Source organism: Setaria italica, chromosome II, assembly GCF_000263155.2.
Source record: "Setaria italica strain Yugu1 chromosome II, Setaria_italica_v2.0, whole genome shotgun sequence".
Lineage (NCBI taxonomy): Eukaryota > Viridiplantae > Streptophyta > Magnoliopsida > Poales > Poaceae > Setaria > Setaria italica.
In genome coordinates, this window is record NC_028451.1 from 34,681,811 (window position 1) to 34,697,634 (window position 15,824).

General features: G+C 52.9%; 4 protein-coding genes across 4 annotated transcripts; all 4 read left to right on the top strand.

The window, feature by feature from the left end:
• The first annotated feature begins 1,472 nt into the window (after positions 1-1,472).
• On the top strand, positions 1,473-2,819 carry LOC101765607 (dof zinc finger protein MNB1A). The gene has a single exon (XM_004957053.3). It carries the CDS (start codon positions 1,690-1,692, stop codon positions 2,509-2,511), a length of 822 nt encoding a protein of 273 aa, XP_004957110.1. The 5' UTR covers positions 1,473-1,689; the 3' UTR covers positions 2,512-2,819.
• A 2,509-nt stretch (positions 2,820-5,328) lies between these two features.
• LOC101766020 (protein MICROTUBULE BINDING PROTEIN 2C) lies at positions 5,329-8,112 on the top strand. The gene is made up of 5 exons (XM_004957054.2): positions 5,329-5,523; positions 5,617-5,665; positions 5,987-6,271; positions 7,310-7,531; positions 7,694-8,112. Exons 1-5 carry the CDS (start codon positions 5,447-5,449, stop codon positions 7,841-7,843), a joined length of 783 nt encoding a protein of 260 aa, XP_004957111.1. The 5' UTR covers positions 5,329-5,446; the 3' UTR covers positions 7,844-8,112.
• Positions 8,113-9,282: 1,170 nt separating this feature from the next.
• LOC101752788 (skin secretory protein xP2) lies at positions 9,283-9,762 on the top strand. The gene has a single exon (XM_004959482.1). It carries the CDS (start codon positions 9,283-9,285, stop codon positions 9,760-9,762), a length of 480 nt encoding a protein of 159 aa, XP_004959539.1.
• A 4,368-nt stretch (positions 9,763-14,130) lies between these two features.
• On the top strand, positions 14,131-15,314 carry LOC101766430 (fasciclin-like arabinogalactan protein 1). Its single transcript, XM_004957055.2, has one exon. The coding sequence runs from the start codon at positions 14,211-14,213 to the stop codon at positions 15,030-15,032; it is 822 nt and encodes a 273-aa protein (XP_004957112.1). The 5' UTR covers positions 14,131-14,210; the 3' UTR covers positions 15,033-15,314.
• The last annotated feature ends 510 nt before the right edge of the window (positions 15,315-15,824 follow it).

A 15,824-nucleotide genomic window follows, 5' to 3' on the forward strand; every position in this document is an offset into this window, starting at 1 on the left:
ATCGAGGCAGGGAGAGAGGAGAGGGAAGAGAACGGCACCGTTGGGCCCACGAGTGTTGAATTGTGTGCTATAGAACGTCGCTGGCTCAAGCGAGAGCACGTTCTCTCTCCTGCATTCTCTCCTACGAGGAACCTTGTAGAGAGCCTAACGGCAGCAATTACGGGTGCCTTTGCTCTCCACACTTTACCCCTTCTCTTGCACACTCTGTAGCCTTCAATTTGTCCTGTCTATAATGCAACCGCTACCAATTTTTTAGTCATATCATGATTGGTTTTCATTAAAAGTGGTCCCTTCCTTTTACCTTATTATGCTAGAAACCGGAAAGTACAGTACAAACCTAGGAAGCGGTAGGGAAGCACGAAGGCACGAACGCAAGCCCGTCGCCCCATCTCGGCATCTCGCTCGCGCCAGGCCGCCACCCGCCAGCACCCATGCTAAACCAGTGATCAATCAAACCACCATCATATGCGGCATGCCATCATCCTTTCATCCTCACGATCGCGTCACATGCGCTCCCTCCACTCCACCACTCCGCGCCTAACTTCGGGCCCACCGGCGTCGGCGCGGTGGCCACCGTTCCTCCGGCACCCGGCCCTGCCTCAGTGCTCACTCACTACTCACAGTACTCCTCTCTACCGTCTACAGCTCGCACCGAAACCGAATCAACCAGCGCTGCCGCGCGCGGGCCCATCGGTCGATCCAACATCGGCCCTGAACCGATGCACAGATGACAGATCGCAGCGCCATCCCGTCCGGCGTCGTGGACGCTGAGGTCCCCCGCGGGCCGCGGCGGCGGCCGGTGGCCGCCGAGGCGCCGACACGGCGCGCAGCGCCCCGTGCCCGTGCGACGAGCACTCACCCAGGAGCCCTGAGCCAGCCACTGGTCCCGCGCGCGGCCGCCAGAACCTTAACTTCTCTAGCAGCACCTGTAGCCGACTCGCCGCAGTTCAGCGGGAGTACTCCACCGACGGGCGGGGCCGGGGTCTGGCAGGGTCGCAGGGATGCCGCGCCGCGCCGGTCCACGAGGCAGTTATCGCGAGAGCGGGCCTGGTACGGCACGGTAGGTAAAGAGGGTAGACCAGAGCGGAGGAGGAGGGGCACAGGGAGCGCGGGTCCCGGTCGTGGGCGGCTGGGCGCCTGGCCCCGCCGGTGCCCGTGCGGGCGCCACGGATGCGTACGGCACCGCCCCGGCACAGTACAAATTCTCGGCGGTTCCTGCTGGCCCTGCCTGTCCCCGCCGGTCGCCACTGTGCCGCGGTCAAGGCCACGGACGACGGTGACGCGTGCGCGCGGGCGCCCCGCGCCACCCTGACCAACTCCACAGTTCACACGCCCCCACCTCACCGCACCTCCCCACGTACCGCGCCCGCCGCACCGCTTGACCGCGCGTGCGCGTGGGCACGAGCCACTGACGCGTCGGCCCGGTGGTGAAAAAAGCGAGAGCCGTCGCGGATTTTCACCGGACCTGCTCCACCGACCCGGCGCCGGTGCCCATAAACTCGAGAGCGACCACCAACGCTGGCAGCCGAAACGCACCGTCATCTCTACTCGTCTGCCCTCTTCCGCTGCTCCACACGCCGCTCGCTACGCGCTAGGCCGCCGGTAGCTAGCTCGGCAGTACTTGTGTCTCGCTCGCTCGCTTCGATCGCGTGCTCCGGCGGCGTCGCCCCCCGGCGCCGCGCAGCGCGCATGCAGGAGCCCGGGCGCCGGCCCGCGCCGCCGTTCGCGGGCGTCGACCTCCGCAGGCCCAAGGGCTACCCGGCGCCGGCGGCGAGGGCGGCGGAGGAGCCCGCGTCCGCGTCGTCGGCGTCGGCGCAGGCGCAGCCGCCCGCCGGCGACCCGTGCCCGCGGTGCGAGTCGCGGGACACCAAGTTCTGCTACTACAACAACTACAACACGTCGCAGCCGCGCCACTTCTGCAAGTCGTGCCGACGCTACTGGACCAAGGGCGGATCCCTCCGCAACGTCCCCGTCGGCGGCGGCACCCGCAAGAGCTCGTCGTCGTCGTCGGCCTCTTCTTCATCGCTCGCCGCTGCGCCCAAGAGCACGAAGCGGTCGAAGAACTCCAAGCGCCGCCGCGTCGCCCCGGCCCCGGACCCCGTCCCCGCCACGGAGGCCTCCGCCACCACCACCCGCGTCGCGAACAACGCACCGGTGCCCGCGCCGTCGACGGTAGCCGCAGCGATGGTGGTCGCCACGGGCAAGCCTACCGCGTCGAAGCCCGCCCCGCCGGTTGCCGCCGCGGAGAAGACGACCGCTCCGGAGCCGGCAGCGACGGTTGCCGCCATGGATGAGAAGCTGACCGCTCCTCCGGCGGCCGTCGGCTGTTTCACGTCGGAGCCGTCTACGGCGCCCGGGCTCGGGCTCGCAGATGTTGGTTGCGGCGGCGGGAAGGAGCTGCCGCCGGACCCGAACCACTTCGAGTGGCCGTCGGGCTGCGACCTGGGGTCCTACTGGAGCACCGGCGTGTTCGCGGACACCGACCCGGCGCTGTTCCTCAACCTGCCGTGAGTCCGCGCCATGGCTAAGTTAACTGATGATCAACCATCACGACGCACGAGATGACGAACAGAGCGAAGCGTCAAGGCCAACAAGCTCTCGATTCTCGAAGCTGGCTGCTGCTGCGCTGCAGTTTCCAGAGTCCACTGTAGTAGTGATCTCTACTTCTCTTATTACTAGTGTTTTGCTGGTTTTAATCGCCACTTTTTACTCCGATCTAAAGGCTGACATGCATGGGGGATAGTAACCATGGTGTGCTTGTTTTGAGCTAACCGTGGTGCTCTTGAGGCCATGGAAATCACAAGAACAGTTGCAAGGAAAACGGCAAGTCCTGTCGTTGCAAGTGTTGGCAGGCATATTCTAAAGCCGGCTCACCGTGTCATGCCGGTTCTCGCAAACGTTAAACTAGTATTATCGTTAGGCCACCATCGATGATAGCCGATCATGTTCCAGTTCGGTCGCCAGTTTATCCTCCACATATAATACGCAGTAAACTATTGCTAATCCCGGAGCAACGGCGGCATGAAGTCGATCGTGTCGTGCATCGCGGCCCGGCCGAGAGGTCACACGCGACAAGCCGAGGATTGTTAGATTCTCGGTGAGTAGGGCAGCTCAGGGCTGTTGCTGGCTCGCGTGCTAGTACACGCGCAGCGCAGGCGCCAGACGCCAATGATGCAGCCGCGCGACTGCTACGCGATCGTGTACGTCGGGGTGACTGGCAGTTTTTGTTCGGCACGCACGTACTACGTGCGTACGGGGTGGGGTGGGGTGTGGTGTATGGACGACGACGACGTATGGGGCTGGTGGAAGATGGAACCCGAGTCGGGGGTCCCGGTCAGTTGGACGTCGGCGTCGCGGGGGCGCTTCGAAATGCCGGGCCGCGCCGGGCGCCGACAACGCCTTGATTCCCGACGGCGACGCCTCTGGATTCCGACGGCGACCGGGGGGGCCGTCCCGCGCGCCGCGCCAGGGACGGGTCAGGGTCGGGGTCAGGGGGGTCAGTCGCCGCGCGCCCTGCACCGCCGCGACGTGTGTCGGGGCGCGATTGGCTTCGGGCTGCGCGGGCTAGGGCCCCGCCGCGGCGCGGATCACGTCATGGACAGTTCGCGGCCCTGCGCCCGCGCGTCCTCTCCTCCGACTCTTCACCGGGTTCGACGAGCGGGAGAGCCGGAGAAGGGGGAGGGCCGCGCCGGCCGGTGGTTTTGCTCGCCCGCCGCTGGCTGTGTTGCGTTCTGGAGGTCACAGTGATGTTGCCAACCCGCTGCGCGCGGTAGGCGGAGAAGTGAGTATCGTTTGTCAGTAAGTCAAATCTATATAAATTTCTTCCAACCGTTGTTTTGAAAAAAATCTCTTACCATTTTCGTAATCAATCTGCGGTCCTGTGGTTAAACGGGCCATACTCCATTCTTCCTCGCCTACCGCTTCCATTCTACATCTCTGATCTGATATGTACGCGTGAAGACAGTCGGATCTGAGTAGATACACATACACGCTGCGCGTAGGTTCTCCTATATGAAAGACGGCCTTAGAGTTTAGAATCCATAGTTATTCTAATTTTGACACAATATAGATGTACACACTTGTCGCAGATAAACCCGCTTGCATCTTATTTTTAAAGTACTCCCTCCGTCCCAAATTACTATTCATCTTGATTTTTCTAGATATATAGTATGTCTAGATACGTAGCACAAGCTATGTACTTAGAAAAATCAAAATGATTAGTAATTTAGGATGGAGGAAGTAGTAAGATGAAACAAATAGTGACCAAATGAGCGTAGTAAGATGAAACAATATCCTTGACCATGTTGGATTGGGTTAGATAGACTTTATATTAGACCTGAACTTGTGTCGAGCCAAATCAGTCCTAAAGAAATGTGGTATGCTTTTGAAGAATAATTTAATTTGAATGAAAAATACATGTAAGGATTTAAACTCTAAAGTAAGGATTTGGATTAGGCCTAGCTTTGAACTCTCAAAGTAAGGATTTAGGACACTATATACTCAATTTTCAGCGTCGAATAAAAATATCAGACACTAGTTAACAATCAAATTTGGACCCCGCGGATCATGCAAAGGATGTTGGGTGCCGACCCCCGACCGAAAAACATCGTTCTTTCATTTCTTGTACATACAAACAACTTATTATTTTGGGAAAATATACATTTTTTTAAAGAAGTATGGCAGGAGCACTGCCATGTCATCTAGGCCCCATTTGGAGACCATGGACTAAAAAGTAGTCCAATATCTGGAATACAGTTAGAATGACTAAATATAGCTAATTGTGAAACTAATTGTATAAGTCACAGCTACTTGATGAGGATTCCCTCCGTTAGTCCTTTTAGCTTTTTTTAGGTTCATAGATATTATCTAAGTGCATAATAATATCTATGAATCTAGAAAAATCAAAATGACCTACAATTTAGAACGAAGGGAGTAGAATCCATTTGATCCTAATTAGATCTTAATTAGCCCGTGTTTACTGTAGCACAACATGAGCTAATCAAAGGTCTAATTAGCATCAATGGGTTCTACTCATCAATTAGCTATGACTTATGCAATTAGTTTCACAATTAATTTATATTTAATTATTCTAATTAGCATCCAAACATCGAACTAATTTTCAGTCGGAGGGCTCCAAACGGGGCATTAAGAGAGGATAGAAAATCTGAAATTATAAAGGTCCGATTACATAAATAAAATTGCAAACTCCAAAGTCGGAAAAAGCTTAAACACATAAGAAATATACAAAAATTCGCTGATAGGCATACTACTACTTAACCATACCATGGGCCCACTACCCAGGTAGTGGTAGTGTTGTAAGCGGGAGCATCCAGCCATTTCACGGGTCCACGACGCTGCGGGATAGAATCGGTCCACCACTCCCGTACCCCCGACCACCTGAGAGACCGTGCTCCCCTCGCCGCCGCCGCTGCCCCAGCCGGAGAAGATGGCCGAGAAGCCAGCTGGCCCCACCCCAAGGACGAGGACCCGAGGCGGCCTCGCGGCCTCGGCGCCCTCATCCAGGTCTCCCTTCCCTCGATCTGCATTTCCAGAGCCGTTTCGCTTTGAATCTTTTTGAACTCGCTTCATCTGCTCGTTCCGCATTTCCTGATGCAGACGGCTGTCTTCGATATCATACACCGCGACTCCGAATCAGACCAAGAAGGTGCCGTTTTGCTAGTCCCTTTCGAAATATCTGCCACTTTCCTCTGCCCTTTCTAGCTTTTGGGATCAGGTGTTTGTTTTGTTGGTAGTTAGTGGGGTTCTTGTGTTCAAAGTTTGAATCTTTTTTATTTTGGGTACCAGCTAGTGCTAGAGAAGCTGTTGTGACTAGTGAGTGGGCACTGGGCAGTGCATTGATGAACTGGAGTGGGGGAATTATCCTTCAATAGTGCCCACCTGCCCATTGCGGTTACCAGAAATGCAGGCATGCTACTGTGGTACTACTGGTTGTTGCTGATCTCTCTACCAACATCTCCATGTGCAGGTGCCTGACCCCCCCAAGGCTGTAAGGCCAACCAGAGCCACGCCCGCGAAGAAGCGGCCTCAAGTGGATCAAGCACAGAAGCGGAGAGAAGAGATTGCTGCTCTGCAGGAGCAGGTTAGTGGCCTGCAAAGGCAGTTGCTTGAGAAGGAAGAAGCTCTGAGATCCGCGGAGAACTTGATCAGCCGAACTAGTTCTGCGAATGAAGCTGTTGATGGGTTGAGGAGCCAGCTCTCTGAGAAGGAATCGCTGATCCAATATACCGGTTCGGAGCTGCATGGTACAAAGGTGAATCAGAATTTGTTCAACATTTTTGTGGTGCACTACATTCGTTAAATATATTGGTGCCTTTGTAGCTCTTCCATTCAAGAAAGCACCACCCTAGCTACTGCATTATTGTCTTTATAATTTCGAGAAGATTGTTTAGTAATTAGTACCTTGTTGTCCAGTTTCAACGTTTTTTTACTTTTAGGGTATTGTAATTACTTTGACGGGGACAAAATTTAACTATTGTGATTTTCTTTTTGGCATTGTGCACTGTTGATAGTAGAAGACTATGCAGTGGAATTGAGGGCTAATTTATTAAATAGTCATGCTGAAAATAGTTCCATTAGATGTACACCATCTTTCGTAAACCCATGATGATCCCACAGTAGTTAGTCCATCCTTGTAGTATCAATTCATGATTCATGTTGAATTGCACTGAAGAAAGAAACTTCTGGTGCTATAGTTTGAGGCTCTAACTATACTGTTGCAGTGTTGCCTGACATTCAGTTTTGTTTTTTCATGGGTAGAGCCATTCCGTATTCAAAGAAGAAAGAGACCCCACTTCATAATTATACTCTTAGAAAAGTCCTATTCCTTTAGTCATTAGATCATTTCTCTGCTGAAGCATCCTGCAGTATCTCCTGACTTTTTACTGCTAAACCACAGATTTGAAGTAAGTGATCATGTTATCCGTATCACATGAAAGAGGTCCCACTTCATAATTATACTCTTAGAAAAGACCTGTTCCATTAGTCATTATATCATTTCTCTGCTTAAACATCCTGCAGCATCTCCTGAATTTTTACTGCCAAGTGATGGATTTGAAATAAGTGATCCTGTTATTCATGATTGAACAGCTCTGTTCATTGTGATATATAATATATTTGATGTTTTTGTAACTTTTGTACTTGTGCATGTTTCTGTCACACTATATATTTCTGGCATACCTTCTCCAACCTTTATTTATATTTTTATATGATACACTAAAAGTGCTCCCTTAAATCACATCTTTAATAGCAGAACTGTAGTAACAACTTGTGCAACTTTTGTGTATTGTAGATCATGCTAGCAGAGAAGCAGGCAGCAATAGAGAAGTTAGAGTGGCAGGCAAAGGTTTCAAATGAGAAGGTGGAAGAACTCCAAGTCGATGTAGCTTCTATGGATGCTGAAGTTTCTGCTCTCATGAAATTGTTCAGGAAAATAACAGAGAATGACCGAGCCCCTTCTCCGAGGGATAGAACTGACGATTTATCTTTGGAATGTGATCCAGTTCAACTTGATGTAAGTTATCTTTTCCTTGCTTATGTTCTGTTTCAGTCTTTACTCTTTAGTATGATACAGTTTTTCTTTATTGTACTAGTGTACTCTAGGCTGGTTAAAGTGTGCACATATTTGTGTTTTCTTTCTGAATTTTTACATTCTGCTCCTATTGATATGCGGCAGGATGTGGATGGTGACATTGACGTTGAGAAGATGGAGCAGGAAATGTCAGCCTATGTCTCGGCTCTAGCTGCTGCGAAAGAGAACCCTACCGATGAGTTCCTGGAAGCAGTAACCAAGGCGAGATTAAGACTTCAGGCCTTTGTACTCTGACCAAACTGAAGCGCAGTGTAACCAAAAGAGCAACTTGATACTCTCGCTGATCACTGTGTTTTGCCGGTGGCGCATGTCCCAGCTGACAGTGCTCGCTCATCAGGGCCTTGCATGTCAGAGGATTGGTGTCCGTATTCTCTCATTTGGATCTGAACGACGCTGCCTCTGAGCTTGCTGTAACTTGTAACCCTATGAACCGTGGTGTACGTGACTGAACCTCCTAATAGATGGCATCGTGTACCTTTTTAGTAGTGAACTTATTGCAAGATGGTTCGGCTCGTCTTGGTGACCGAAAAATTCTTGTTTTCTGTCGCCCATGCTGCACATATGATTTGCAATCTAGCGTTTCTGTTACTCTAAACTGGGAACTTCAACTATAAACCGATTCCATTCAGTGCAAGTACTGAATTCTGTCGATGCTTTAACATAAACACAACTGGATACACAGGTTGAAAACCTGACGAGGTACTTCCTCCAGTCACAAAGACCTTTTGGATATCAACACAGCCTTTCAAACACAACTTTAAATATACGTTTTGTTGCTTAACATTTATAAAACATATAGGTACATACTTTTGTGAAACTACTACATTTAGATACTGATGTCGTACCTGTGTTATTTTTAAATATCCAAATGTAACTTATGGAAGTAGTAAATGCTGACTACTTCTGTGAAACTACATCTAGACAATATAAAACATCATTTATGTGTGATTGAAGGAGAAATGATGCCTACTGTGACTCAGACAAAAAACACTGGACATTTAAGCAAGTTCAAATGTGGTTGTGGGTTTCTGAACGCGCGCGCGCCGCCTGATCCGACCAATGTAAGTGTCCGTACTCACCGATGCGAAATTGCGAACGGAGGAGCTCCGCGCGCCACCGCCTGCCACGGTGCCAGCCTGCCAGGTGGTGGCACCTGCCGCCCTGCCAAAGATAGGGGCGCCACCTCCGTCTCTCTCGCCCCGCGTATAGTTGCTCCACCGCGGTCAGTCGGTCACCGCCTCCGCGTCTTCGCATCACGGCGACGAACTAGCCACGGTGACAAGCCCGTAGCATCCCCAAAGAGACGTTGCACCATGGCCCCTGCCCCCGCGCTCATCGCCGCTATTCTCCTCGCCGTCATTGCGACGGCTGTCGGCGTCCACGCGCATGCGCCAGCCCCCTCGCCGGAGGCGTCGTCCGAGTCAACGACGTCGCCGTCAAAGGCACCCGCCGGGGCACCTGATGCCACGGAGATGGAGACCCCGTGGATGTCCCCCGCCAATGCCCCGGCGCCCGATGACGCTAACTCCCCTGCCGCCGCTTCCCCGGAGGACGAGGAGGCGCCGACCATGGCACCGGGCCCCGGCGCGAACGCCCCTGACGCCGCCTCCCTGGAGGAGGAGGAAGAAGAACAAGAAGAAGAAAAGGAAGAGGAGGACGAAGAAGCGCCCACGATGGCACCGGCGCATTCGCCCTCCATGATCGGCGAGTCGCCGGAGGAAGCACCGGCGGGCGCCCCGGAATTCGAGAGCGCTTCTATCGCCGCTCCCCCGCTGGAGGACGCGCCAGCCATGGCGCCGGCATTTGCTCCGTTCGGGATCAGCGAGGCGCCGGAGGCGGCCCCCGCCGGCGCCCCGGAGGCCGAGGCTTTGGGCCCGTCCTCAGAGGACATGGCCGCCGCCCCATCCTCCGAAGACTACGACGTGTTGGAAGAGGAGGTCCTCGCGCCTGAAGGGGCGGCCGGCAGTGGGGGCGCGTCGACCGGCCCGGAAACCGAGGAAAACCCGGACAAGGCGGCCGTCTCCAAGACCCCAGCGGCGGCTCCAGGCCCGTCGGGCGACGACGCCGACAGCGGAGCGACGATTGTTCCCACCCGTCGCAGCCTCGTGGCCTCCGTCTTCTTCGCGGCCGTGTTCGCCGTGGCTGCTTCCTGAGGTGCCTGCTGCGCGATCGACGAGGCGCCCGGCGGTACGGTGGAGCTCGGAGGACGGAGGGCATGCAGCCGTGCATCGTTCACGCATGTGCGGCGAGCGATGTCGAAACTGATATTGTGGAGGAATCGCGATGGCTGGTATTCTTTTGGGTAGTTCCTCCCGATTGGATCGTGTTTGTTTTGCAAGCATCACGCATGCATGTACTGAATTGCTCCAAAAGCGTGCGCTTAAATGATCTGGTCACTTGTACCTCGAGCATGGATGAATGAGAATGGAGTACGTCGCATTGAACAATGATGACCTCATCCTACCATGTAGTTTAATCGATTTTTTGGGACTGTCTTCGATGTGAAAGTTGTTCAGGGGAGGGGAAATTTTGGGCGCAATGTCGCATAATTGGAGTCTCCAAAGATTCTGAGCATGGGCCTCGGATAATCTTGACGGAATAGCAGCAAGTGCAGGTCATCTTTGGATCTCCGGTAACCGCAGCAAACAAAAAGCTCTAGCTTTTTTCAATAAAAACTGGAGGAACCGAAGTGGTCTTGGTTCCTAATTTCGGCGAAATTTCATTGAATTTCACGAATTTCAGTAATTGTGGTGGTGATCGAATGAAAATTCCGAAATTCACTATTACACTTATGCATATGCTCTACTATAGATATACTCCTTCCGTTCCAAATTGTAGGTCGTTTTGACTTTTCTAAGTGCACAGATATTATTATGCATCTAGTGTATATGTAGATACATAATAATATTTGTGCATCTAGAAAAAACAAAACGACCTACAATTTGAAACGGAGGGAGTAGTACTTTAGACTCATATTTTCAATTGTATGCGTTGCATATTCTTCGACTCAATAGTTGTACAACCATAAACCATACTAATTATTTGTTTAGATAAAAAAATTCGAAAATCTTATAATTTGGTGAAGACTCTAAAAAAATTTCGACGAAATTTCACAAATTTCGATAATTTCGGTGGTGATAAAAAAAATCAAAAACAAAATTGTAAACCTTCTTTGGTCTATGGGCCTCCAGTACGTTGGTCCGCAAGGCCTATACCGATAAACTGCCGTCTCGTTTTTTATTATTTTTGAAATATTTTCCTATATTGATTCTGGATTTCTGCCTGATCCCACCGGAATCCAACTCGTAATCGTAGCACCCACGTGATTGGACCATAGAACCGTGTGCAGGTAGTACGTGCGCTAATGTAATGCCTGTTACCGACCGCTAAAAAACTGCGACGCGGCGATGTTAAATTTTACGAGCAGGATTCTCCCGCAGGTTGATACAGGTACAGTTTAACCTGCGGTGCGCCTGCACACAGCGCCCACGCCCCCACAGCATGGCGTTCGTCGTCGCCTGCAGATTTTCACCGCCGCTGCCGCCGAAGCATCGCAGATCTTGAGCGTTTGTCCTGCTGCATACCAAACCCTCGTAATGAAGTACTCCGTCCGGCGTCCGCAGTAGTAAAGTACCATCTCAGTTCCGCCTCGTCCAAACCGGCATGGCAGCGTCACATGGCAGGCATGGCGAGCGCGTACGCTCCGACGCCGCCGCCGCTCGCGCCACCATCCTTGTGTCCGGCGCGCTCAGCCACCGCCTGCCCTGCTGGCACCGTTCTACTCACCCCACGGTGATTCACATGACGAGCTGACCCGACCCTTACTGTCACTTGCAATCTTGCATATGTGATTCTGTGCTTTGCTTGCCTGCGGAGGCACGGAGATAGGCTGTGCTGGCTTCACAGGCTTTGGCAGCCCACAGGTCGCCGGCGTACGCGTGTAATCATGAGTTCCTGAACTCCCCCGGCTCGCGGCAGGCGGTGGCCGGTGCAGCGGCGGAGCCAGGAATTTGAAGTTGGGTATTCCCATTTCTCATGTTAAAAAATCTCCAATTCTAAAATACAAAAATGTTCACAATACCGATATATAATTCAAGTCATAGTTTCTTCAAATCCTTAGCTTGAAAAAAGAATTCATTCTCAATGAATGAGACCAAACAATCTTTTAAATATTGAACAATCATCTTAGTTCTCAATTTATTCTCCATATAATTCATGGAGGAAAATACTCTTTTAATAAACACTAGTAGTTTGTACTAGAAATGCTAGCAAAGAAGCTTATATACAACATCGTATTTGATGTGCTTCTTTGTTTTAGCAAGCATAATGGACGGCTTAGCACGACTTCTTTTTTTTTTCTAAGCCTTTCATCTCGACAAGTATCATCACCGAAGAATTTTAAGTTGACAAGGAAGATGTTCATCTCTAATAAGCTTGAGAAATCGTTTGGATGAAACTGAACAGGCTTAGCCAAATTTTCTGTATCATATGCGGTAAATGCATTGGCAGGACTAAATGATATGCAATCCTATATCAACTGTGCAAGAAAATTAGAAAGTGTAAATTTGGATTAAGGATTGACGGACTATTGTTTCTCGCCACTCACTAGTCACTAGTAGTGAGCTGGTGCTTGCCTTTGGCGTTGCTGCTGCAGGGCTAGTTATTGCACTAAAAAACTGCAATGATCCAATGGTGGTCGGTGCAGTCAGGCCAAATTGGTGATGTTGTGGCCAGTCGTGGGAGATCGATAATGGAGAGAGAGCAAGAGATGAGTTTGAATCGATGTTGGTTTGTTTGCTGCTAATTTGGGGCCTTAAGATTGGAATAGGAAGCTAAGAAAGATCTAATTTAGCCCTACATAAGTTATACGTACATATAGACCATACATATACTCAATTTTTTGTCAAAATTGTTGGGTATTCCTAGGAATACCCATGCATCCCATGGCTCCGCCCCTGCGGCCGGTGGGGCATTCCGGACCCGGAAGCTTCGGTCGATCTGAAGCGAGCCGAAAGGCGTGCATGGCACCTCACGTGCTTGGAGCTCCCGTGGCACCTCGAGGCCGGCACTGCCGTCGGATCGGATGGGGGTGCTGATCGGTGAGACGGTGATCGGGCCGCTGCCAGATCGCTGCTGGTTCCGCCGTGCGTGTTCCCCGAGGCCTAGGCGCTTAGCTTAGCATCGGATTCGAAGCTTTTTGGGCTTTAGCGGCTTAACACCCCGCCGCGCAGCGCTGGGGATCCGGCGGAAAGCGACGCCGGCAGGTGCGCTTTTGCACCGCCCAGCGGCGCTGCATTCTTATGCCCAAGCCCAGCTGGTCGGAGCACACAGGAACCCGACACGCTTATGTTAAGACGGCACACGAAAACGTTGCATACAATTGAAGAGAAGGCATACGCGTAAGCGTGCCAATCTGAAGTGTGACTGCAAATTGCAATGGCATGCGCCAGGTCTAGCTTCTCCGCCGTCGTACGCCAGCCGTAAGTCCGGCGACGGTTGGGAGTTGGGACCCGTGTCCGCGGCGGTTGATGGCAGTTGAGAAAAGCCCCCCAGGCCAGCCAGGACCGGATCTAGAGACAGACGAGAACATATATCACCTTTTGACCCCGGAAAACGCAACGCAGCGCGATGCAGAACGTTCGAATTCGGTGCCTCGGTATTCGTTTCGCTAACTGTGCGCTCTCCCTCCACGCTACGCTACCTTAACAAAAAAGCACACTCACATCAAGTAAAGGCTGGTTCCAAAGCAGAGGCAGGAGAATTGTACTAGTAGTAAGCACTGTCAGAACACTAGTACCTGGTGAAAGTAAGATCTGGAGAGCGAGCAACGAACTGTCTGCCCACATTGCCCCTGTCCCCGGGCAAATCATTTTTGCCAGCGCCACCATCATACGGGTTATGGGGATTGGAGTATTGGACAGGCCGTGTACTCCGTCCGTATAAACGTCTCATGATCCATGCGTGGATAGGGTTATTCTGTTATCCGTAGGACGCAGGAGTGGTAGGACACAATTAGTAGGCGTGTGAATTTTGTTTGGCCCGTTGCGGGCCCGCTGCTCACCGTTTATGCCCATTACTCCATTTGCAAGAGGCCCGGTCATCATTCTTCTCGATTGCTCTTGGCATGCTACAAAAGAAGCTCCTCGCCCTCTCTCTACCTTTTACAATCGTGCAGGGGTGGGGGAAGAATTGGACAAAAATTACGTGTGTACATGCGTGAACGAGTAGGCGCTGAGCTGATGCTAAAAACAGCTGAAGTCGTTCGTTGCTTTTAAAAAAAAATCCAACCAAACACACGACACGACGCGACACGATATCTGGATGAAGTGATGGACACAAGACGAGGTGGCGGAGAAAAAGGAGACGATGATACTAGATGGGACAAAGAAAACCGTTCGGGGCCAGGAGCAATTACACGGGAAGAAAATGTTTGGAAAATGGCAGGTCTTGCAATTAAATGGAAGTCCAGGGGCATCACGCTTGCACACTGAGCTAAGTGCACGCCAGTGGCCATCCTGCTCCCACTCCCCTCACTCCCACGCGCACGCAAACCACTGCGCCCGCACCGCCCTCCACGCTCCACGCGCCCCCGCCCCGCACCATGCGCCGCCTCCGCCTCGCCGACGCGCTCCTCCCCCTCCTCCTCGCCCTCGCGGCCGGTGGCGCCGCCACAACAGCTGCGGCCGCCGCCGCGAAGGCTCCCGCGGCCCCGCCGGCGCCGCCGAACGTGACGGCGGAGATGGCCAAGGGCGGGTGCAAGGCGTTCGCGGACCTGATCGCGGCGTCCCCCGACGCGTCGTCCACGTACCAGTCGGCCGTGGAGGGCGGCATGACGGTGTTCTGCCCCTCGGACGACGCCGTCAGGGCGTTCCTGCCCAAGTACAGGAACCTCACCGCCGACGGGAAGGCCGAGCTGCTGCTGTTCCACGCCGTGCCGGTGCACTACTCGCTGGGGAGCCTCAAGTCCAACAACGGGCCGATGAACACGCTCGCCACCGACGGCGCCGCCAAGAACTACAACTTCACGCTGCAGAACCAGGGCGACGTCGTCACCATCAGGACCGGGGCGTCGGCGGGCGCCCCCGCGCGGGTCAAGTCCACGGCGCTCGACAAGGACCCGCTTGCCATCTACGTCATCGACCGCGTCGTCCAGCCCGTCGAGCTCTTCAAGCCCGCGCCGGCGCCGACGCCCGCGCCCGCGCCCGCCCCCGCCGCGGACGCGCCGAAAGCGGCCGGTGGCAAGCCCGCGCGCCGCCCGGCACCCGCCGTGGCCGACGCGCCCGGGCCCGCTGAGGATGACGCCGCTCCGGTGGACCAGAAGAAGGACGCCAAGAAGAGCGCGGCGGCGGCTGGCGCGCCGTGCTTCCGGTGGTGGCTCGCCACCGCATTAGCGGCGGCGGCCGCGGCCTCCACATTGGCTTAGCTGTCGACCGAGGGGCTTTCCTTTTTGTTTTCTTTTATTTTCGGTGTTGGTCTATTGGCGTGTGGTCGTGGGTGTGATGGCGTGCTTGCGAGATTTGTGCTTCTTTCTTGGAAGAAAATAGTGTATGTGTGCTTGCATATTCGTGCTTCATTTTAGAATTTTGTTCTTGTTTTTTGGTACTTGTGCTCCACTAGAGTGTGGCTTAAGTGTTCATCAGGAGCACTCTTTTTCCTTCTTCTTGTTCTGACTAATGCAATCTGGATGCTTAATTGCTGGTTTTGACACGAGAGCAACTTTGGTGGTTTCTCTTCGCAACTTCTGTGAGAGAAGCTTACGGTTACCATCGTTGCCAAGTTGTAGCGCTCTTGGTCAAATCTCCCTTTACAAAATCTGAATCTTGCTCTGCTGGTCTTCTCCATAGGCCATAAACAATTACTCCTACATCGCAGGATCCTTTGCCCTGAACCGAGTGCCGCCTCTGCGCATTCATTTCTTGCGACTCCAGTTGTCGGTGGATGCCATTAGGCACACTCTTCGCAGGTCAAACAACGCAAGCCACGCACTGCGAGTAGTAAAAAATAATTCTAGCGCGGCAGTAACATCTCCGTTTTTTAAAAATCAAAAGGGTGGCAGTAAAATCACTGTTTCTTCAGGAGGAAAGCGAGGTTCATCGGGGCGGCACTGTTGTGAGTGAACGGACGGCACGCATGAACTCTGGCCTCCGGTTTCCATTTAGGCCCAATCTTTGGCGACGTGGGGCACGAAAGCGAACTGCGCCACCGACGGGACTGT

Excerpts from the sequence above, each read along its gene's own strand:
- LOC101765607 (XM_004957053.3), top strand. The coding sequence starts at position 1,690 with ATGCAGGAGCCCGGGCGCCGGCCCGCGCCGCCGTTCGCGGGCGTCGAC.
- LOC101766020 (XM_004957054.2), top strand. The coding sequence starts at position 5,447 with ATGGCCGAGAAGCCAGCTGGCCCCACCCCAAGGACGAGGACCCGAGGC. Across the intron at positions 5,666-5,986 it reads CTCCGAATCAGACCAAGAAG|GTGCCTGACCCCCCCAAGGC; the intron begins GTGCCGTTTTGC and ends CTCCATGTGCAG. Across the intron at positions 7,532-7,693 it reads GTGATCCAGTTCAACTTGAT|GATGTGGATGGTGACATTGA; the intron begins GTAAGTTATCTT and ends GATATGCGGCAG.
- LOC101752788 (XM_004959482.1), top strand. The coding sequence starts at position 9,283 with ATGGCACCGGCGCATTCGCCCTCCATGATCGGCGAGTCGCCGGAGGAA.
- LOC101766430 (XM_004957055.2), top strand. The coding sequence starts at position 14,211 with ATGCGCCGCCTCCGCCTCGCCGACGCGCTCCTCCCCCTCCTCCTCGCC.